General features: G+C 43.4%; 1 protein-coding gene across 3 annotated transcripts in view; it reads left to right on the top strand.

Moving 5' to 3' along the window:
- ARHGAP9 (Rho GTPase activating protein 9) overlaps window positions 1-21,127 on the top strand; it is a 58,456-nt gene extending 37,329 nt beyond the window's left edge. For all 3 annotated transcript variants that reach the window (XM_061614646.1, XM_061614645.1, XM_061614647.1), the window contains 6 exons: window positions 8,058-8,156; window positions 8,310-8,387; window positions 9,835-9,888; window positions 14,365-14,499; window positions 16,464-16,569; window positions 19,235-21,127. In XM_061614646.1, the coding sequence (XP_061470630.1) occupies window positions 8,058-8,156; window positions 8,310-8,387; window positions 9,835-9,888; window positions 14,365-14,499; window positions 16,464-16,569; window positions 19,235-19,421 (659 nt within the window). In that variant the 3' untranslated portion in view covers window positions 19,422-21,127. The remainder of the gene's footprint in view (window positions 1-8,057; window positions 8,157-8,309; window positions 8,388-9,834; window positions 9,889-14,364; window positions 14,500-16,463; window positions 16,570-19,234) is intronic.
- Window positions 21,128-22,076: the final 949 nt, after the last annotated feature.

The raw sequence follows: 22,076 nt of genomic DNA, 5'->3' as shown, positions 1-22,076 counted from the left end.
AAAACAAGATGTGCTGATAATCATGGGGGACTGGAATGCAAAAGTAGGGAACAGAGAAGAACTAGGAATTGTGGGGAAATGGGGCTTAGGAGATAGAAATGAAGCAGGAGAAAGACACTGAATTCTGTGAAGCCAATAATTTGTTTCTTGCAAATACATTTTTTGGGCAACTGAAAAGATGACTGTACATGTGGACATCTCCAAATGGTCAATATAGGAATCAAATTGGTTATATAATTGGTAGCAGAAGATGGAGAAGCTCCATACTTTCTGTGAAAACAAGACCAGAAACTGACTGCGGTACAGATCATGAACTGGTGGTATCGAAAATCAGAGTAAAGCTAAAGAAGAATGAAAAAACAATCATAATGCCAAAATACAATTTAAATAACATCCCAGAAGAATATAAAGATCAAATAAGGAACAGGTTTGAGGCTTTAAACTTAGTTGACAGAGAACCAGAAGAACTATGGATTGAAGTCAGAGACATGATCAGGGAAGAATGCAAAAAGACAATACCTCTAGTTAAAAAGAGAGAAAGACCTCAATGGATGACTGACGAAACTCTTAAAATGGTTAAGGAGAGAAGGAAAGCAAAAGCAAAAGGAGACAGAAACACGGTCAGAACCCTAAATGCAATAATACAGCGGCTAATATGTAGGGACAAAGAGAGTGATTACAGTAGTTATTATACAGAAACAGAAGAGGACAACAAAAAAGGTAGAACAAGAGACCCATTCCAAAAGATTAGAGAAATTAAAGGGACATTTAAAACAAGAGTAGGGAATACATTGACTGACCTAGATGAAATAAAAGGAAGATGGAAGCAATACACTGAAAAACTATTTTAAATAAAAGCAAAGATGACAGATTCATTCATGGAGGAACTGTATGATGAAGAACCAGAAATTTTCGAATGTGAGGTGAAAGCTGCTCTTAAAATACTTGGAAAAAACAAATCACCAGGAACAGATGGCATACCTATAGAGTTGCTACAAGCTACTGAGACTGAAGCTGTCCAAATTTTGACAAACAATTGTCAACAAATATGGAAAACTAAACAATGGCCCACAGACTGGAAGCGTTCAATATGTATCCCAATTCCAAAGAAAGGGAATCCCAGGGAATGCAATAATTATCAAACTATTGCCTTCATATCCCACTGTTGTTATGTGCCTTCAAGTCGATTTCATCTTATGGCGACCCTGTGAATCAGCGACCTCCAATAACATGTTATGTACTGCCTTCAAGTCGATTCCGACTTATGGCGACCCTATGAATAGGGTTTTCATGAGGCTGAGAGGCAATGACTGGCCCAAGGTCACCCAGTGAGCTTCATGGCTATGTGGGGATTTGAACCCTGGTCTCCCAGGTCATAGTCCAACACCTTAACCACTACACCACCCTGTTGAGATCTTGTAAGTACAGGTGTGTGGCTTCCTTTATGGAATCTATCCATCTCTTGTTTAGCCTTCCTCTTTTTCTACTCCCTTCTGTTTTTCCCAGCATTATTGTCTTTTCCAGTGAATCATGTTGAATTATGTGACATTATCTAGTGAATTATGTGTCCACAGTATGATAACCTCAGTTTTATCCTTTTAGCTTCTAGTGATAGTTCTGGTTTAATTTGTTCTAACACTCAATTATTTGTCTTTTTCGCCGTCCATGGTATCCACAAAGCTCTCCTCCAATGCTACATTTCAAATGAGTTGATTTTAAATCCAGCTTGGACATCTGGAATTTTTTGCTCCGTATATGGTAAGAGCCTTCATTGTAGAATCTTGAGCATTACTCATGCAAGTAAAGGAATGCTCAAGATTCTAATACAAAGGCTCTTACCATATGTGGAGGGAGAAATGCCAGATGTCCAAGCTGGATTTAGAAAAGGAAGAGGTACCACAGATCATATCACAAACATACGTTGGATAATGGAACGGACCAAGGAATTTCAGAAGAAAATCACCCTGTACTTTATACATTACGGCAAAGCCTTTGATTGTGTAGATCATGAAAAACTATGGAATGCTTTAAAAGAAATGGGGGTGCCACAGCATCTGATTGTCCTGATGCGCAACCTATATTCTGGACAAGAGGCTACTGTAAGGACAGAATATGAAGAAACTGATTGGTTCCCAGCCAGAAAGGGTGTGAGACAGGGGTGTATTTTATCACCCTACTTGTTTAATCTATATTCACTAATAGGCAAAAAACCTTGCGGTTTAAGAACATACCTATAGCCCACAGATATTTCTATCAAAATTTAAAAAGCAGGGAAATTGGGTAGTGAATGCACCAGGGGAGCAGGAGACCTGACCTCCTCTCTGAGATATTGTACTACCCTACAAATTTGTCAAAATGCAAACACAATTTGGATTGGTCTTTCACAGTCCAATCCATTTGCTGTGTAGCCTGGAAGAATTTGGTAACATGTGCCTCTGAGCATATGGTGAGTGGTGGCAACACCTGCCATCTCCAAAGATGGAGAATTATATTTTTGCATGTTTGTTGGTGTTCTTCTTACTTTGCTTCTTTTCTGTGTTACTAAAGTTTCTACAGAGAATCTAACCTAGAAAATTTTATTTCTCTCATTATTCATCCTAGAAATCTGTGTCAAATTTATTTTTATTAATTTCAAAGCCTTTTTATTGGTCAATGTCATATGATGGTGAAGACAGCCTTTTGTGTTTCAAACTGGAGGTTAAGCTCTATTTCTATTTTGGGTGCATTAACAGTGGAATCTGAAACTGCAGTTTGATGTAAAATCAGACTGATTACAATATGTTGCTACTTCAGCAATGACTCTAGCTGTTGGAAAAAAGACGATGCATGTTTTCAGCCTGCTATGTTTAAACCACTTCATTTAAGCCAAGGTGGCAGGGTCAATTAAAAACATAGAGCACACCTAGAATTTTGCTAGAATATATTTCACCTCCTACTGTTTTATCTTGTGCAAACTGAGACACTCCCAATGTCCTCTGAAGTCTATTCTGCAGAATAGTCAGTGCCATTATTCCACAATTATTTTTGAAGTTTTTTAGTGTAAATTTTGTAAAGTGTTGCTGTACTTCACATATTCATAGAAATAGGAAAAAAAGGAAATTATTTCCTATAGGAAGCTTTACTAAAATTGCAAAGTAAATCAGACATATTTAAAGTGACTATCTGAACTATATCAACTGTCTTAATAACGTTGCTTCCTCCCTGCTAAAACAAGATCAGCACAGCACATGTCTTCTTTCTATTATTTGGGCTGATTGCAGGTGTTGCCACCACTCAGTATATGCTCAGAAGCACATGTTACCAAATTCTTCCAAGCCACACAGGAAGTGGATTGGACTGTGAAAGACCAACCTGAATTGTGTTTGCATTTTGACAAATTTGTAGGGCAGTCCATTATCTCAGAGAGGAGGTCAGGTCTCCTGCTCCCCTGGTGCATTCACTATAGCTGCCCAATTTCCCTGCTTTTTAAAGTTTGATAGAATAGCTGTGGGCTATAGGTATGTTCTTAAACTGCAAGGTTTTTTGCCTATTAGTGAATTTCTCTGCTTTTTAATCTGGGAGGTAAGAAATGGGATCCTGTGCAAGTTTGCTGAGAATAGATTCATCATTTGCATGTTTATTGAGTTCAGTGGGATTTACTCCCCTGCAATCATGCTTAGGATAGGTGAAACTGAGCACAGGGGATTGGGAGGGGAAGAGGAGGAGGAAGAGGAGGAGGAAGAGGGAGGGGAGGAAGGGCACAGGGCAGGAGGAGGATGGGAGCAGGCAGGAGGGGAGGGGAGGAGAAGGACAGTTTTGATCATTTGCATGTTTATTGAGTTCAGTGGGATTTACTCCCATGCAATCATGCTTAGGATAGGTAAAACTGACTGGGGGAGGGAGGGAGGGCTGGAGTGGGCAGGGGAGGAGGAAGAAAGAAGAGGAGAGGGGAGGAGGAAGGGAGAGGAGAAGGAATGGAAAGGCAGGTTTGATCATTTGCATGCTTATAGAGTTCACTGGTATTTACTCCTGTGCAATCATGCTTAAGATAGGTAAAGCTGACCATGGGGAGGAGGGGGAGGAAGGGGAAGAGGAAGGGGAAGAAGCAGATTGGCAGGGGACAGGGATGGGGAGGGAGGGGCAAAGGAATGGGAAGGGAAGGGGCAAGAGGGAGGGGATAGGAGGGAGGAGAAGGGAGGGTGGGTTTGATCATTTGCATACTTTTTGAGTTCAGTGGGATTTATTTCTGTGCAATCATGTTTGAAAATGGACATGGACTGTCTTCAAGTCGATCCCGACTTATGGCAACCCTATGAATAGGGTTTTCATGATAAATGGTATTCAGAAGTGGTTTTACCATTGCCTTTTTCTGAGGCTGAGGGGCAGTGACTGGCCCAAGGTCTCCCAGTGAGCTTCATGGCTCTGTGGGGATTTGAACCCTGGTCTCCCAGGTTGTAGTCCAACACTGACCCGGGGGAGGGGCAGGGAGGGTAGGAGGAGGGGGAGGGGAGGAGATTGGGTGGGTGGGCACTGGGCAGAGTGGAAGCCCCTTTCCTTTCCAAAAGGAAAACATTGTGAACAGTATCATTGCTTTTCACTGTTTCTCCCACCTTTTTATTCTACAGCAGGCACATGTAGCCTCCCGCCCAAATTTAAACCAAAGGTGTCCCTGGCCACATCCACCCCATACTTTTATTTCACTTTGGACAGTCGTGGCTTCTCTCAAAGAATCCTGGGAAGTGCAGTTAGTGAAGGGTGCTGAGAGCTGCTAGGAGAAGCCCTGTTCCACTCACAGACCTTCAGTCAGAGTGGCTGCCTGTTAACCAGTCTGGCCACTGGAACTCTGTCAGTGGAACAGGAGTCTCCTCTCAGCACCCTTCACAAACTACACTTCCCAGGATTCTTTGGGGAAAGCCATGACTATCTCACTTGAAATCAAAGTCTGGTGTGGATGTGGCCCCCTGATTAGCCAAGCCAAGCAGCTGTGAGTCTGACTTTTAGAACACTGACAGTTGGTTCTTACTGAGCATGCCCAACACTATCATTCAGTTCAATGCAAAATTTCTTAAATTAAAAATCAGTGAGGCATTTTTTAAACTTTTAAACTGCAGAAGATGAAGGTCAGTATGGGGCAAGGTCAGTAATAGGATTACAGGTACTCTGTGAACATGACTGATTTTTAATGAATTTCAACAGATTATGAGAACTGACAGAAAAAAGTCCAAAAGGGATCTGGGTTTTTTTCTCTCTTTTTAGACATGAATTCTCTATTCTTTCTGTCTGTTTTGTGTAGCGCCATGAAAATTTAGCGGGTTGTTAAGGGAGCGTTTTCAGGACTATAAGTTTTGTAAGGTTTTGATTTGAAATGAGCTTATGGGAAGCATCAGAATGGCATGGGGGGTATTTTCAATTTAACATTGTGGAATGTGAAAAATCCATGCTGGCTATAGTATACAGCCATATCATACGGAAAGCAGGATTGGACCAAGATTAAGGAGGTGTGAAAATTGGAGGGAGACATATCAGTAATTTTAAGATATGCAGACGATACCATACTACTAGCGGAAACCAGTAATGATTTGAAACGAATGCTGATGAAAGTTAAAGAGGAAACCACAAAAGCAGGACTACAGCTGAACATCAAGAAGACTAAAGTAATGACAGCAGAAGATTTATGTAACTTTAAAGCTGAGAATGAGGACATTGAACTTGTCAAGGATTATCAATATATTGGCACAGTCATTAACCAAAATGGAGACAATAGTCAAGAAATTAGAAGGCTAGGACTGGGGAGGGGAGTTATGAGAGAACTAGAAAAGATCCTCAAATGCAAAGATGTATCACTGAACACTAAAGTCAGGATCATTCAGACCATGGTATTCCCAATCTTTGTGTATGGATATGAAAATTGGACAATGAAAAAAGTTCATAAGAGAAAAATCAACTCATTTGAAATGTAGTGTTGGAGGAGAGCTTTGAGCATACAATGGACTGCGAAAAAGACAAATAATTGGGTGTTAGAATAAATTAAACCAGAACTATCACTAGAAGCTACAGATGCTGTTAGAGGTCACTGATTCATATGGTTGCCATAAGTCGAAATTGACTTGAAGGCACATAACAACAACAAAGGGTGGGATTCAACTAACTTTTTGTGCTTGTGCTAGAGTTAGTGCTAGCAAAACAGAGTTTCCCGCTCTTCTCCCCCTGCACACACCCAGAACTGCTCTGGAGTCTTGGGGATACCTGTTATGATACCTGTGTATAAATGTTATTGCTGTTTATGGTTAGTAGCCTCTGATGGGAGGAGGAGTGAGTGAGATGGAATGCTGTTGAGTGCTAAGTGTGATTGGATGAGAGAATGTGAGGTGGCTGTTCATATTTGAGCACTTGGCAGTTTGTCAGTTAGATAGGGAACAGACTTATGAGAAGATAGGGGTTTACTTCTGAGCAGACAGTGTGGGTTTATGAGTGGCAGGATTTGAGAGGGATATATAGAATAGTGTTTAGTGTTAGAGATAGAGAGGGATGGATGGATGGATGGATGGATGGATGGATGGATGGATGGATGGATGGATGGGTGGGTGGGTGGGTGGGTGGGTGGGTGGGTGGGTGGAAGGAAGGAAGGGAGGAAGGAAGGAATAGTGTAGAGGTTAAGAACTTCTTATGTTATTATGTATATCCACTGTATTAATAGACAACTGTTTGTTTTCATCATCCCATGCCTGATGCTTGGTTACCCTACAGAGGAACTGTCATGCAATATAGCAGTAAAGTTCACACACACAGCCTCACATTCCTATGGTGTATTTGGACCTAACATAAAGGTCCTGGTGGCAGTGAAACTAGTGGTGGTTAGAAGGTGTTGCCTGTTGGGATAAAGGTCTGGAAAATCAGGGTATTGAAGGAACACCACAGTACCTCTAGAACAGATTTAGGGGGAGGGGGCAGAGAGGGGAAGGTTGTTCAGTCAGGTAAGGACCAGCCCTTGCGCTGACTGAAAAATTGCCTTAGCATTGGAAACTTTGCCTTAGGAGTGAAATTGACTAGGTCAGAAACAACTGTGATCTGATCAACTCAATTTCACCAGTCCCTTTATTGGTAGGCAACAGAGGGAAATGTCTCCAGTTAAGAAAAAGGAGCATAAAGGTTTTTCTTTGCGATGAGGCTTCTTCTCCTCCTCTGTTATATTTGTTCAGTTATCAAGTGGTTGATGCTACCATAGCAGGAAGGGGGAAGTTGCTGCAGAAATGTGTGGCATATAAAAACAATGTACTTTTACATCTTTTTGTCTGGAATGCATGACCATTTTGAATCAGAGGACAGAAGAGAGACATTTTTAAACCTAAAGTATGTTCTGGTCAATGTTGCTCTGTCATTTTGTTTTACAGATGCAGGAAATTCAAGCGGGGTACAATCCTCTTGACCTCCTAAGTGCAATGCTCCCCAGAGCCCATTAAAACCCTCCTTCTCCCTTTCAGGCTACTCACACCAAGAGACTGGGAGTGGAGCTGCATCAAACCATTTATGCAGCGTAGAGGTTCTCCTGCACCACACCTTGTTACTTCACTTTGTCACCCTCCTCCACACTGGACCTTTGGTGCAGTAGTAGACAGTGTCATGGGGCATTAGCAGCAGTCACCTAACCTCCCAACAGCTGAATCGCTGCTGTTTATTGGGGAGGAGAGGGGGAGGGGCAAGGCAACAGGGAGATTGGCAGGAGTATCAGATTGGGTCCACTGGTGCATTTTCATCGCATCAACCTCCTCACTGCCTTGCCCCTCACCATCTTCCTCCTGGTAAGCAATAATGACTCAGATGTCAGGAGGTCAAGTGAGCGCTGCCACTCCAGCACCCTATGCTATCCGCTGCTGCCTTGGTGTATTAAGTTACTTGCACTAAACTCACCTTTGCTATCTCTGTCCTCACTGATGCTGCATCTTCTTTGCAGCTGATTATTTTCAGTTTTTTCCTTATTCTCTCAGACTTACATGCCCATATATTTACCTCTTGTTGTTAATGTAAGTTGGCCAAACCCAGGTCTGCATGCTGAACTACTTCCCTCTTTTTCCCCCCAGACCAGGTCTTTGGTTGCCGGCTAGAAGCCTTGTGCCAACGGGAAGGGGGCACAGTACCACATTTTGTCCAGCAATGCGTGGAAGCTGTGGAACAGAGAGGTAGGCATGTCTAGTGCTCACAATTCCTTCTACCTAAAGCATAATTTGGGGCTGGGAATGGGTCTTTCCTCTGGTACTATCCTTTTGGACCCGCTTGGGCCAATTCCATGGGATACCTGAGATTCACCACAGGATCTCTCCACTCCCTTTCAGGGCTGGATGTGGATGGGATCTACAGGGTCAATGGAAACTTGGCCGTTATTCAGAAGCTGAGATTCATTGTTGATCGTGGTGAGTATTACTGTGATACGTGGCTGGGGGAGGGGCTGGCTTGCCGAGAAAGGAGATGCTGAGCCTCAAAGTCATCTCATCCCGTCACCGTGGTTTTGTTTTGTTTTGTTTTGTTTTCGTGAGTGGGAAGATAAAGCATTTGAAGAACAGCGGGGCCAGTTTGGAAGTTCTTTCATTGCATTCATTATCCATGTATATTTTTTTCTGCCCTGGGTGAACTCTGGAGGGGACGGCAGGTCTCTATCTCCCCTCCCCAGTATGGTTCAGTTTGAACTGAGGAGCAGCCAGAGGTAGAAGTCACCTATTGGCTAGCATCCATGACATTACTAATAGTCGCTGGATTCCCCCGCTCCCAGTCACCATAATGATTTTGCAACTCGTTTTGCAATTATTTTTAAGGTGAAAGATGACCATATATACCTATAAAATGTATACATGCTGCTTTAATATATGTAGAAATCATAGACCTAAGACATAAAGAAAAGGACAGGCTGATAAGAACATAAGAAGAGTCTGCTGAGTCAGGCCAGTGGCCCATTTAGTCCAGCATCCTGTTCTCACAGTGGCCAACCAGATGCCCCTGTGGGAATCCCACAAGCAGGACATGAATGCAACAACACTCTACCCTCCTGCAGTTTCCAGCAGCTGGTATTCTGAAGCATACTGCCTCTGACCATGGAGTTAGAGCAGTGGTTCCCAACCTGCGGGCCGGGACCCCCCAGGGGGGCCGTGAAGTAATCCAGAGGGGGCCGTGAACAGTAAAGAAATGAATTATTTATTAATTTTTTAAAGAAGTCTTCACTCCCTTGACACTGTCTGCTTCCCACTGGCGCTGCAGATGACACCTCCCTCTTGCTCCAAACGAGAGGGGAGGCCTTTTGCTGAAGCGCCAGAGCTTCTTTCAGGCGCACTGAGGGCAGGCATCTGCCTATAAAATACATGGCGGATGCCAAAGGAGGCTGAGGGTGGAGCTACCAGGAAGAAGAGGGGATTACTATCACTGATTCCCATCTCCTTGCACTGCCGCTACTGGCAACGCCCTTTCTTAGAATGAGAGGAGAGGGCTTCTTGTGAAGCAAAAAGAAGCAAGGCTGCAAAGAAAGGCTGCTTTCCCCCTTCCTTCCTGGCAGCCAGCCTGCCTCCCTGGGGGAAGGGGGTCATGAATTTTTTTCAGCTTATAAAGGGGGTCCCGTGCTCATAAAGGTTGGGAACCACTGAGTTAGAGCATAACCGTCATGGCTAGTAGCCATTGATAGCCTCATCCTCCATGCATTGGATGTCTGAACCAGCATTTGATTGATGTAGCTGTGTCAGGCAAGTTGGGAAACCAGGATGACACTGTGGGTGGACCCACTCTGCCCACTGTCAAAATGCTACATCTGCCTTCACCTTTGACAGGCCCTGTTCTTTTCCTGGTGTCCTTGATAACAATTATGTTGTCTTGCAGAGCGGGCAGTGACATCGGATGGGCGCTATGTCTTCCCAGAGCAACGTTGTCAAGGTAATGTCAGTTGCCTGCTTCTTTGTGTGCCTTTGTCTCTGTGAGATCAAGGTCACATAGAACTAGAAACACAAAAGTGAGCAAGATGGAGGTGAAAGCCTCTAATTGGGTCAACTTGTTTTGAATACAGGATGCTGTCTCTTGAGTCATAGAATCATGGAGCTGAAAAGGACCTTGGAGGTCCTCTAGTCCAATCCCCTGTTCAATGCAGGATCTGTAATGCAGGAAGCAACTACAACATTCCTCACAGATGGCCACCCAGCCTCTGCTTAAACACATTCAGTGAAGGAGAGTCCACCACCTCCCAAGGCAATCTAATTCACGGTCAAACAGCTCTTTTCAGTGGACTTAGAAAGTTTATCCTAATATTTAGCTGAAATCTACTTCCCTGCAATGTCCATGCATTGATTCTAGTCCTGCGCCCTGAAGCAACAGAGAAAAGGTCTCTTCCATCTTCTGTGTGACAGCATTTTGACATTTGAAGACAGCTGGGTTTGCCTCCCCTTAACCTTCTCTTCTCCAGACTAAACATACCTCTTTCAACCATTCCCTACAGTAGGTTTCCAGCTTCTTGCCATCCTTGTCCAGTTATTTAGTGTCCTTAAAATGTGATGTCCAGAACTGGACACAGAACTCCCAATGTAATCTGATCAGTGCAGAATAGAGTGGAACGCTTACTTCTTGTGGTTTGGACACAATGCTCCTTTTAATGCAGCCTAAGACTACATTAGCCTTTTTTTAGCACCAACATCACACTGCTGGCTCATTACCCCTAGATCCTTTTGCTATGTGTTACTGCCAAGCCAGGTCTCCCCATCCCTAAACTTGTGTCTTTGGGATTTTTTATGTGTGTGTGCCTAAACACAGGACTTTATGTTTATCTCTGTTTAATTTAATCTTGTTTGTTTCAGCTGGTGTGCAGCCTGTCAATATTATTTTGAATAATTTACAGTAGGAATGGGAAACCTTTGGTTCTCTAGATGTTGTCGAACTACAACTCCCATCAGCCCTAGCAAGCATAAGAAATGGCCAGGGATGTTGGGAGTTGTAGTTCAGCAACATCTGGAGGGCCAAAGGTTTCCTACCTCTGTTTTACAGTGTAAGCTGCCCCTCCCAGCTTCAGTCATCTGCAGATTTAATAATCATCCTCTCTACACCCTCATTCAAGTAATTTATTTTAAAAAGTTGAATGGCATAGGGTATAAGGCAGAGCTTGGAGGTTGTGCACTTGAGACCTTTGTCCAGGTTGATGTAGAGCCATTAATGAGGACTTGTTGGGTATGGTTGTTCTACTAGCTGTAGATCCACCTAATAGTATAGTATTATCCAGCTCACATTTTACTGTCTTGTCAACAAAGATATGGGAAACTTTGTCAAATGGGTTGCTGAAATCAAGATACATACATGCATTACATCCACAGCAACCCCACCTGTGTTTCAGATCACATTTGGTCGTTCTGCAGGAACCCCTATATTTCTGGCCAGTTCATTGGGTGGCTGTTGTTAAAACATCTTAATGGGCCTGTGTGCTAGATATGCCCACCAAAGATGCAAATCCCTTTACTTAAAGAAACAGAGGTTTGTTGGTAACACTTCTTTAATTACTATGGGGCCCTTACTGTCGCTGTGGAGCATGTAGGTCACCTTGGTATTCCAGTGATCTGTGTGTGATGAAATAGGAGGGTTGGTGGCTAGAGCGCAGATGGCACAAATCTTGATCCGAACCTGACCAAACACAGGTAAGGCTGCCAGAGCTTGGAAAAGTTGCTTTTTTGAACTACAACTCCCATCAGCCCCAGCCAGCATGGCCACTGGATTGGGCTGATGGGAGTTGTAGTTCAAAAAAAGGTCTCAAGCTGCACTATTGTGCCTATCACGGGGCAGTAGTGGTGGCAAAGAAAGCCTGCTTCCCTGCCACCACTGCATCTGCAAGTAGCCAGCTGGTAGAAGTTTTCCGAGTGGTGAATGGGCTTTTGTCATCTGGTCAAGAGACTGTTGCTCTGACACCCTTGGAGGCCTTCTGTAACAACTTTGTAAGGCACTTTAGGGACAAAATTGGCTTCAGACAGAGTTTGATGCCAAAGTTAGAGCAAGTCCAATGGACGCATCCAGAGCACCGTCTGTTCCACCTCTATTGGATCAGTTTCAATTATTGTGGCCTAAGGATGTGGACATGCTGCTTGAAGAAGTGCGTCCCACCACCTGCCCCCTTGACCCTTGCCCATCCTGGCTGCTGATAATTAGCTGTAGGGGACTGACTGGGTGGGTCCAGAGTGATTAATGCTTCGCTGAAGGAGAGGGAGGTACCATCTGCCTTGAAGTAAGCAGTGGTGCATCCCCTCCTTAAGAAGACCTCCCTGGACCCAGAAGGGTTAAACAACTATTGCCCAGTGGCAAATAACCCCTTTTGGGGCAAGGTGCTTGACAAGATGGTGGCTGTCCAGCTTCAAGCATGCTTGGAGGAAATTAATTACTTGGATCTGTTCCATTGGATCCCTTCAGGCCTGGCCATGGCACTGAAACTGCTTTGGTCACCCTGGTTGATGGCATCTGTAGGGAGAGAGATAAGGGGAATGTGACCCTGCTCATTCTCCTTGATTTCTCCATGGCTTTTGATACGGTTGACCATGGTGGAGTGAGGTGCCATCAGTATGCAGATGACACCCAACTCTGCCTCTCTATTCCATCTGAATCAGGAGAGGCAGTTGAAGTGTTGAACCAGTGCATGGAGGCAGTGATCGACTGGATGTGGGCCAATAAATTGAGGCTGAATCCTAAAAAGACAGATGTGTCTGGAGTTCTCATATCCAGGAGGTGGGGAGATGGCCTATTCTGGATGGGGTTGCTCTTTCATTGAAGGAGCAGGTCTGCAGCCTGGGAGTACTCCTTGGTCTAACACTGTCGCTGGAGGCTCAGGTGGCCTCAATGGCTAGGAGTGCCTTTTTCCAGCTCCAGCTGGTTTGCCAGCTTTGGCCCCTTTTGGACAGAGAAGACTTCGCCACAGTGCCCCATGCTCTCGTAGCTTCCAGACTGGATTATTGCAATGTGCTCTACATGGGGCTGCCCTTGAAGACGACTCGGAAATGCAGCAGCCAGATTGCTGGCATGAGTTCCCTTTATAACTCATATAACCCTATTTTAAAACTGCTGGATTGGTTGCCAGTACATTTCCGGGCCCAGTTCAAGGTACTCACGTTAGTGTTAAAAGCCCTAAGTGACTTAGGCCCCAAATATCTGAAAGAGCGCCTCCTTCCCTACAGACCCTCTCAGGTGTTGAGATCAGCAGAAGGGGCCCTTTTGGTAGTTCCGCCATCGTTGGATGCTTGGGGGTGGGGTGGCTCAGGAGAGGGCCTTTGTGGCAGCCCCTAAGCTGTGGACCTCCCTCCCCACCGAGGTGCCTCTGGCAACTTCATTGTACAACTTTTGTGGAAAGCTGAAGACGCACCTCTTTACGCTGGTCTTCGACACCTGAGATATGTATTGTTAGGACCCACCCTATTTCCTGTGATGTTGTTTCGGTTGTTTTTATGTTTTTAATTATATGGTTTTAAATTGTTAGAACCTGCCCTGGGACCTTTGGGTGAAGGGTGGGTAATTAATAATAAGAAGTAACCACAAGAAATGGCCTTCAGTACAGTGGTTTTTTTAAAAAAGCAAAAAAACACAGTTTGATCTTGCATATATCCAGGAGTTGGCCTCCTCTGAGAATCTTGTCCCTACCCTCTGTACATTGCTTTGAAACAGCATCCACTGCCAACCATTAGGATGGTACAAGTTTTCTCACCCCACCCCCATCTAACTCTTTCAATGCATGTTTATGGGTAACTGAAGATTCCATTCTGAAAGAAGGAGCTGATGGCTATTTTGCTGCTCTTACAAATTTTACTGTTTCTCTTATATATATATTTATGTGGTTGTTTTCAATGTATTTCAGAGTGATGGGAATTTTTACAATTTGATTGAGGGGAAGGGTATACCTGGATACCAAGAGCAAACTCATTCTCCAAGTGCAAATTCTTATTTAGCCAAAAGAGAACCATCCATGCACAACAGGGTGGTATCAGCAAGCTCAGGGGAACGACCACACTTTAGAGGGAAAAACTCCCTCAACAAGGATGGACTGTGATCATTGGGAACAGCATGCTGACTGACTTGGGGAGGGTCTGGCTTATTTCCTGTTCTATGCAACTCTCGGATTCCATCCTTGTATGATCTATACACGCACACACGCAACAAAAAATGGAGAGGGGTGAGAAGGAATGGACTGGAGTGGCTGGAATCCTGGACAGCAACACTCTGCTCTGCAACCTTTTCTTGCAGGTCCCACTTGTTACATAAATATTACCCAGTTCAGTAATCCATCGTCTCAGAGCGTGATCTGTTCAATGTGGCATACATTCCAAGCTCAGGAGGCTTCTCTGACTTCTCACTTCCCCCTGTTGTCATTGACTCTGCTGTCTGTTCTTTGCTTGCTAGAGGAGAAGCTGCGCCTGAGTGACCCTCAATGGGATGACGTGCACGTGATCACAGGCGCCCTCAAGCTTTTCTTCCGGGAGCTACCTGAACCGCTGGTGCCGCACAGCCTTTTTGATGAATTTATAGCTTGTGTCAGTAAGTGTGTTGTTTCCTGCTCCTTGCCTTCTAGCTTTGGCACTGATACTGTGGGTAGGAATGAGGTTTGGTAGCTGGTTCCTATCTGTTTGAATTCCAACAGTCTGGCTTTTAGTACCGATCCACAATTTTTATGTTTCCAATTGTTTGCACAATTGCCGATTCACAGTTTTTTCCCAGCGAAAAAAAATAATGTAATTGCTAACGAAAATGCTAATGAAAATGCTTATGCTGTAGATGCGTGTCCTCCTGAGTCAAGTTAAGAATGCATCAGCTTAGATGAAAGCTGATTATGAAGACAGTAACATAACATTCAGAGCAAAAATGTTTTTTAAAAAACTGTGCCAATGATAGCTGCGACCCGCTGCAAGAAATCAATGCCAGTTCAAAAACAATGCAGATTGTCAGATTATGTCAAAATCTGGTAATAAATCCAGTCTGGCAAATATTCTCCTCTATTCATAACTGTGGGCAACGCAGAATTTAATTCTGAGCCAGAATTAAAGCCCCATAACTTTTCTTTAATGAAAACATTTAATGGGAAATGAATTAAGTTGCTTTGCTTATCCCCTGCAGCCAAATAATACGTCCTAGACTCTCCTAGTATCTTTGGAAACACTGTCACCCCAAACAAGTGTAAAGGATAATTATCTGTCTTGCATAGATCATTCACTGCTCCAAAGAAAACATAACAGATCCTCTAGCAAAGTTTGTTTGATTGAGACATTGGCAGCTCTTGAATGCAAAGGATCTGAAACAACTAATTTTAAGGCAAAACAGATACAATATTTGGAGTATTTGAAAGCACCATCACAGTGATCAGTACCTAAAATGTACCTTTTTCTCATCCTGAGGAATCTCTGTCTGAAAACCTGCTTCAGTCTGAACCATGGAAAAGCTGGTTGTAAAGGAACTGTTACTGGCTAATGCCAGGGACATCACCAATACACACATACACCCCAATCCTCAAAACTCTTTTGCAAGTGTTTTTTAAATTATTGCAATTTTACAATGGCATCCAGGCCATACCTAAATAACTAGGCAGGCAGTCAACCGAACGCCTGTGGGGAGAAGTCAGTTCACATCCACACCATACAGTTAAAACACATGTCTTCCCCCAAGGAATTCTGAGAATTGTAGTTTGTTAAAGGTTCTGGGAATTGTAGCTCTGAGAGATAAACTACAGTTCCCAGGATTCTTTGGGGGAAGCCATGCTTTCAAGGTGTGGTGTAGATGTGACCCATGACTGGTGGCTGAACTGGTGCTCACCTTACCACATCTCCCTCTGCATCCTTTGTGTAGCTGGAAAATGTATGATGTGATGTCATTGCATTGTTTCCTGCCCCTGCAAGCTGCAGCCAGTGCTGGGGAGTAAGGAAAGCCTAAAGCAGTGGCATATCGTATTTTTTCCAGTTACACATTACTAGAGAAGCATGGGTTGGTGGCACCCATGCATCTCTCCATAACATATACTGTAGCTTGGATGAAAGGCAAGTATAGAGAAGCCAAGATCACATGGTGTGTGAAGTACTTGCTGGGAGCACTATTAAACACATCCGTTAGCTGCAGACTGTTTGATCTGGACCTGGGACAGGGGGAAATGAAAAATCACTCAGAACAAGTACATGTTGCCCTTTCCTACACCAATGTAACTTCCTAATTATCTTGAGTTACTTAGCCCCAAAACCTTGGGTTTTGCAAACTAAGCCCCGGGGTTGTGAGATTACTTTAATCAACAGCTGTGTCACCCCAGAGGACATTCTACTAGGATTAGAATACCAATTTGTTCCGCAATTTGAGCTCTGAGCTGCAAATTGAAACAAGATCTATACACCAATTCCTGGTTTCTTGTGGCTGCCAAGTTCCAGTGATTCCCCTTGGAAGCTGAAATTGTCCCTATGAGAATGCCAACACTCTCACCGTGTCCCCAGTTAAGGAGTGGGCTGTTGCTTTTCTCTACACAGAATTGTCTGACCCTAAGGAAAAAGTATCCAAGCTGTCAGAGCTGATCCAAAGCCTCCCACAACCGCACCGGGATACACTGCATTATTTACTGGAACACCTTCGCAAGTAAGTGAATAAGATTAATGTTCCATGCAACTCTACCCATTTTCTTATTCCATTACCTGTTGTTGGCATTATAACATTTGTTACTAATATTAGGGTTATCTGTCCATGGCACTTAACCAGCCAAGGTTGCTTCCAGTAATAGAGCTCTTTGATGCTGCTGAGGCATTGCTTTTCTGTAGTCAACTAGAAGCTCAATTAACACTGAGGTTCTAAACAGTATATAAATCAGTGCTGTATTATCTAGCTACTAGCAGAAACTAGTAATTTATTTATTAAATTTATTAGTCGCCCATCTGACTGGTTGTCCAGCCACTCTGGGCGGCATACAAGATAAAAAACAATACTTTAAAACGTTAAAATTTTAAACCATAACAGTAAAAACCTAACCCACCCCAAAAGCCTGCCTGAAGAGCCAGGTCTTCAAGGCCCGGCGGAAGCTCATCATACAAGGGGCATGGCAGAGATTATTTGGGAGAGAGTTCCACAGGGTGGGGGCCACTATTGAAAAAGCCCTCTCTCTAGTCCTCACCAGTCTAGCTGTTTTAACCGGTGGGATCGAGAGATTTGAAATGAATGCTGATGAAAGTTAAAGAGGTAAGCACAAAAGCAGGACTACAGCTAAACATCAAGAAGACTAAAGTAATGACAACAGAAGATTTATGTAACTCTAAAGCTGACAACGAGAACATTAAACTTGTCAAGGAGTATCAATACCTTGGCACAGTCATTAATCAAAATGGAGACAATAGTCAAGAAATCAGAAGAAGGCTAGGACTGGGCAGGGCAGCTACTAGAGAATTAGAAAAGGTCCTCAAATGCAAAGATGTATCACTGAACACTAAAGTCAGGATCATTCAGACCATGGTATTCCTGATCTCTATGTATGGATGTGAAAATTGGACAGTGAAAAAGTGGGTAAGAGAAAAATCAACTCATTTGAAATGTGGTGTTGGAGGAGAGCTTTACGCATACCATGGACTGTGAAAAAGACAAATAATTGGGTGTTAGAACAAATTAAACCAGAACTATCACTAGAAGCTAAAATGATGAAACTGAGGTTATCATACTTTGGACACATCATGAGAAGACATGATTCACTAGAAAAGACAACAATGCTGGGGAAAACAGAAGGGAGTAGAAAAAGAGGAAGGCCAAACAAGAGATTGATTGATTCCATAAAGGAAGCCACAGACCTGAACTTACAAGATCTGAACAGGGTAGTAGTAGTACAGTTTAATACGGTCACTGACCAAAAAGTCTGAACAGGGTGGTTCATGGCAGATGCTGTTGGAGGTCACTGATTCATAGAGTCGCCATAAGTTGTAATCGACTTGAAGGCATATAACAACAACATTATCTAGCAAAGCCCTTCCCGATGGCTGAGGGTGTACCTTAATATTTCTCACAAATAGGTTCCCTTCAGCAAAGTTCCCCAACAGCATTAATTAATTGTTTCCTCCTCCTTGGTACTGTCTATTTTATTGCTTCCTGTTTGGCATAGCTGGAGATTAGTGATGAATTGTCTCTTATCTGCTCCATTAAAACAATCAACTTCTGTTTCTGGTGGAGTAGGGAGAGCGTGTATTACTGGTTTCTTTTTATTGTTCTCTCTTTCTTTCGTAATGAAATAGTGCTATTTTGCTAGAAAATAAATAAAAGAATGAAAAGAAACTGGTAATTAAAGCTCACACACACATACACTGGGCTGAACAGTGCTGACTAAAGAAAAAAATCATTATTAATCCCCTTAGTTGCATTGAACAAGAAGTAATTATATGGGTGGAAACTGCATGGAGGAAGCTCTTAATTAAAGGTACAATAACCCTAAAAGGTCTCAATAGTGTTTTGCCTATCAATACCAGACTTGCAATAACATTTCATTGCAAAAAAAAATAAATCACCAGAAATTGGACTTGAAGAAACACTGAAGGAGACCACTGAAAACACTTGGCTGTAGTATCTGGCAATAACATCATTTGGACTGTCTGTGAAACTTGGGCGAAGAAAGGATAGCACTATAGTGTGAAAGCAATCTAGTAGAATTCCAGCTTTTCTCTTTTTTTGCTATTAAACCTAGTTTCCATGTCTATACTGAACTTTAGTATTTGGGAGCTAGAATTGCATGACACAATGGGGAGGGGGATACAGAATGTAAAAATATGTCTTTTGCAGCAAGAAGGAATGGTGGCCTTCAGATTTTAAATATTCTTTAGTGTGATGTGTAAAGAGGAAGAGGAGGAAGAGCGGGACACAAATCAAATAAATAAATAAGCATGTGTAGAATCTTTCATCTCACCTGGGTTACTTACCACAAAAAGCCCACATATGGACTAGGGTAGTGTTTCCCAACTAGTGGGCCACCAGATGTTGTTGGACCACAATTCCCATCTTTCCTGACCATTGGCAATGCTGGCTGAGGCTGATGGGAGTTGTGGTCCAACAACATCTGGTGGCTCACTAGTTGGGAAATACTGGACTAGGGAAAGGATGTTCCAGGTCAGCAGATGTAACTTTCAGTTTGGCTTGAGCACCATTTTTTCTTTTGAGAAATCAAACCTAAAGCATATCCTATTGTCTGCTTTAGCTATGGATGTGTTAGATGGAGGCCAGTGTATTCTGATGGTTCTCCTCACTCCCTTTTGTCTCTTTTTCTCTCTCCCTTCAGGGTGATGGACCACTCAGATGCCAACCGGATGACAACACAGAATATTGGCATTGTCTTTGGGCCAACACTTCTGCGACACGAGCGAGATGTGGCTAGCCTGGTGGAGGACATGGTGTACCAGAACCAGGTGGTGGAGCTGCTCCTCACTAAATTTCCTAGCATCTTTGGAGGCCCAGGTGCTGAATGACCTGACTGGTACCTAAATCTCAGGTGCTAGTGGTTTATCTTAAATGGACATTGGACCATGGAAAATCTAGTTCTGGAACAAGCATGGACTCGATGTAGCTCTGAACACCGCTGACGTGGCTGTTGCTGTTGGATCACTCTTGCTTGGCATCAGCTTCTTGCACTGTGGGTCTATAGTTGGTTTGGACCTCTGCAGGGTCATCATCCAGGATCTTTACGCCGAGTCAAATTTTGAAGTTGGTGCAACCCAGAGAAGGGTGTTCCCCCTGCAAATTTGTCACACACCTCCAAGTGAAGCAAAGCCTATTTGAGCTTTCTGAAATGTAGCTGAGGCAAATCAAAGAAAGATGAAATGACTTCTTAGGTATGGATTCTGGTGAAGAATAAGAAAAATAGGAGCTACCCATTTACCCTATTCCTCTAACATCATCAATCAGTCATCAATGAAGTTCTGCATCCCATTTCTCATTCTGTTTAGCCAGCCATTGTGTTCTTTCCACATGATGTGGTACCTTTGATGTGCTGGGCTCCTTACAGCAAAGGGTGTTTTTGCACCCTTCTACACCTGTGTAACAGCTCATCACTGTGGCCTTGAAGCCATGCAGTAAAGCAGACTTCCTCTGGGACCGGAATGGGGAACTGCGTCTCTCTAGATGTTGCTGGACTACAATTCCTATCATGCCTGACCATTGGCCACACTGGCTGGGGCTGGTGGAGTCCAACAACATCTGGAGGGTAACAGGTTCTCTAGGTGTTGTAGGAGGCATCCTTTGTAACTCATTCTGTTAGGGCACATCTTTACTTAGAAAGAAGAAAGTAAAACCATTTGAAACTGCTATGGTTTCCTGCAAACAACCCTGTGAACTATAGTTTAATGAAACTGTTGCATTTTCTGTATTTGTGATCCTGTGTCCCTCCACACATCTACACTTCTCAAGAGTCTTTTTTTGGTCTACAACTATGACGTTTAGAACTGGTCTGGGGGGGAAATACCTGGTTGAAACAAGGCACATCTTGATTGCTGTGGCTCTCTGAAACCAATGTGTCAGCTCATGGCAGCCATCTCCAATCTCACGGCTTCCAGATATTTTCGACTACAACTCCCATTGGCCTCAATCGTTGTACCCAAAGGCTAGGAATGATGGAAGGTTTAGCCCCACAATCTCTGAAGGGTATCAGTTTGGAGAAGGCTGCCTTATGGCATAGAAGCCTTGCATTGAACAACTCACCATGTAGCCATAGGTGACCAGGAAGTCCACGTGGGCAAGTGAGCAGGCTGGCAGAAAAGGAATGCACCACTCCATTCCTCCTCTGCCAGCCTTCTTGGCTTCCATGCTAATGATGGAGGAAGGACAGTGTTTCTCCAAAACCAGCACGAAAATACAGTAGGCTAGTAGAATCAGGGCAAAGTGCTCCCTCCTGTTCCAGCCCACTTGGTAGAAGAGTTTTAAAAAAACAACAAAAAACTAGCCTTAGAAGTTAGTAGCCAGCATTTCTATGCTAACCATGGAGGAAGTGGCTACTAGCCTCTTAGCAAGGTGTGTTATTTTTTTTGACAGGCTAGTAATTTTTGTGAACCTATTTACAAGGCTGGCATACAGTTGGTTCCTCTTGCAACATTTTATCTCGTCTTTCTCAGTGGCTTGTAATAGTTGATGAAAAGGAAGCATACAATAAAATGTGTTTCTGGGTGCTTCATCCCCTCTCTACTGTCTGGGGCAGAACTGACCATTTTGAGAATCTCACTTTGGCAGGGGAGAAAACTGTGCTCATGGTTGCAGGAACCAGCTTGGCATTAAGTGGTCAACCTGTTAAGGAGCTTCAAAACCGCAAAAGATCCAAGTAGGATTCCTGGACAGGGCTTCCGTGTCTTCAACAAGTGCATGGGAGGCAAAATGTTAATAGATGCAGCTATTCCTCATCCATGTGCAAAACTTTCACCTGTTGAATTTCTCCTGGCCGTATAGTGGTTAACGGTGTGGGTGGCCCTGACAGAAAAAAAGACTGCACCCCTGTGATCAGAAAATGGGACCATAAATGATCAAAACAATTTGCTCTCCCAACTCTTCTTTCTGCCTCATATTCCATGCCTGCCCTTCCTTCTTACTTCTGTGTGGCCTCCTTTCTGCCTCCCAAACAGTTATTTCCAAATCTCATTAGCAGAACATGTTTTTCAAACAATGTATCATAAATAGCCCTGTGACCAAAACAAATGAAATGGGGACATCCCTGGATTTTGGACAATGGGTGTTTTTCAGGTATGACACTTAAAAGCATATCTTGGCCTCTTAATGTGCCATCTATGCCACGTGTGAGTGTTTTTGAAGAGAGATGATAATTCAATTTGTGTATAGGAAGCACCACTAGTTGCTTACTCAATCAAAACTCCAGACTGGGAGGGCTCCAGCCAATTTGAAAGGGAGTCTTTCTCAGCCACCCAATCAGTTGCAGCTCTTCATTGGGTGCAGTAGATCTGCAACCTGGGATGCCAAATTGCATGACAAAAACTGATTACGTTAGTGAGGAGAAATATTTTGGGGCAAGGAATCATAACAGCTAAAGGGATGGCTTGATGAGCCATAGATACAGATCCTCAGATATATGAGTCTTTTGCAATATGTATTAAAAGGACAGTTTTGCTCCCCCCGAAATATTT

This window comes from Rhineura floridana, chromosome 3 (genome assembly GCF_030035675.1).
Source record: "Rhineura floridana isolate rRhiFlo1 chromosome 3, rRhiFlo1.hap2, whole genome shotgun sequence".
Classification (NCBI taxonomy): Eukaryota; Metazoa; Chordata; class Lepidosauria; order Squamata; family Rhineuridae; genus Rhineura; species Rhineura floridana.
This window is presented reverse-complemented; position numbering and strand designations above follow the sequence as displayed.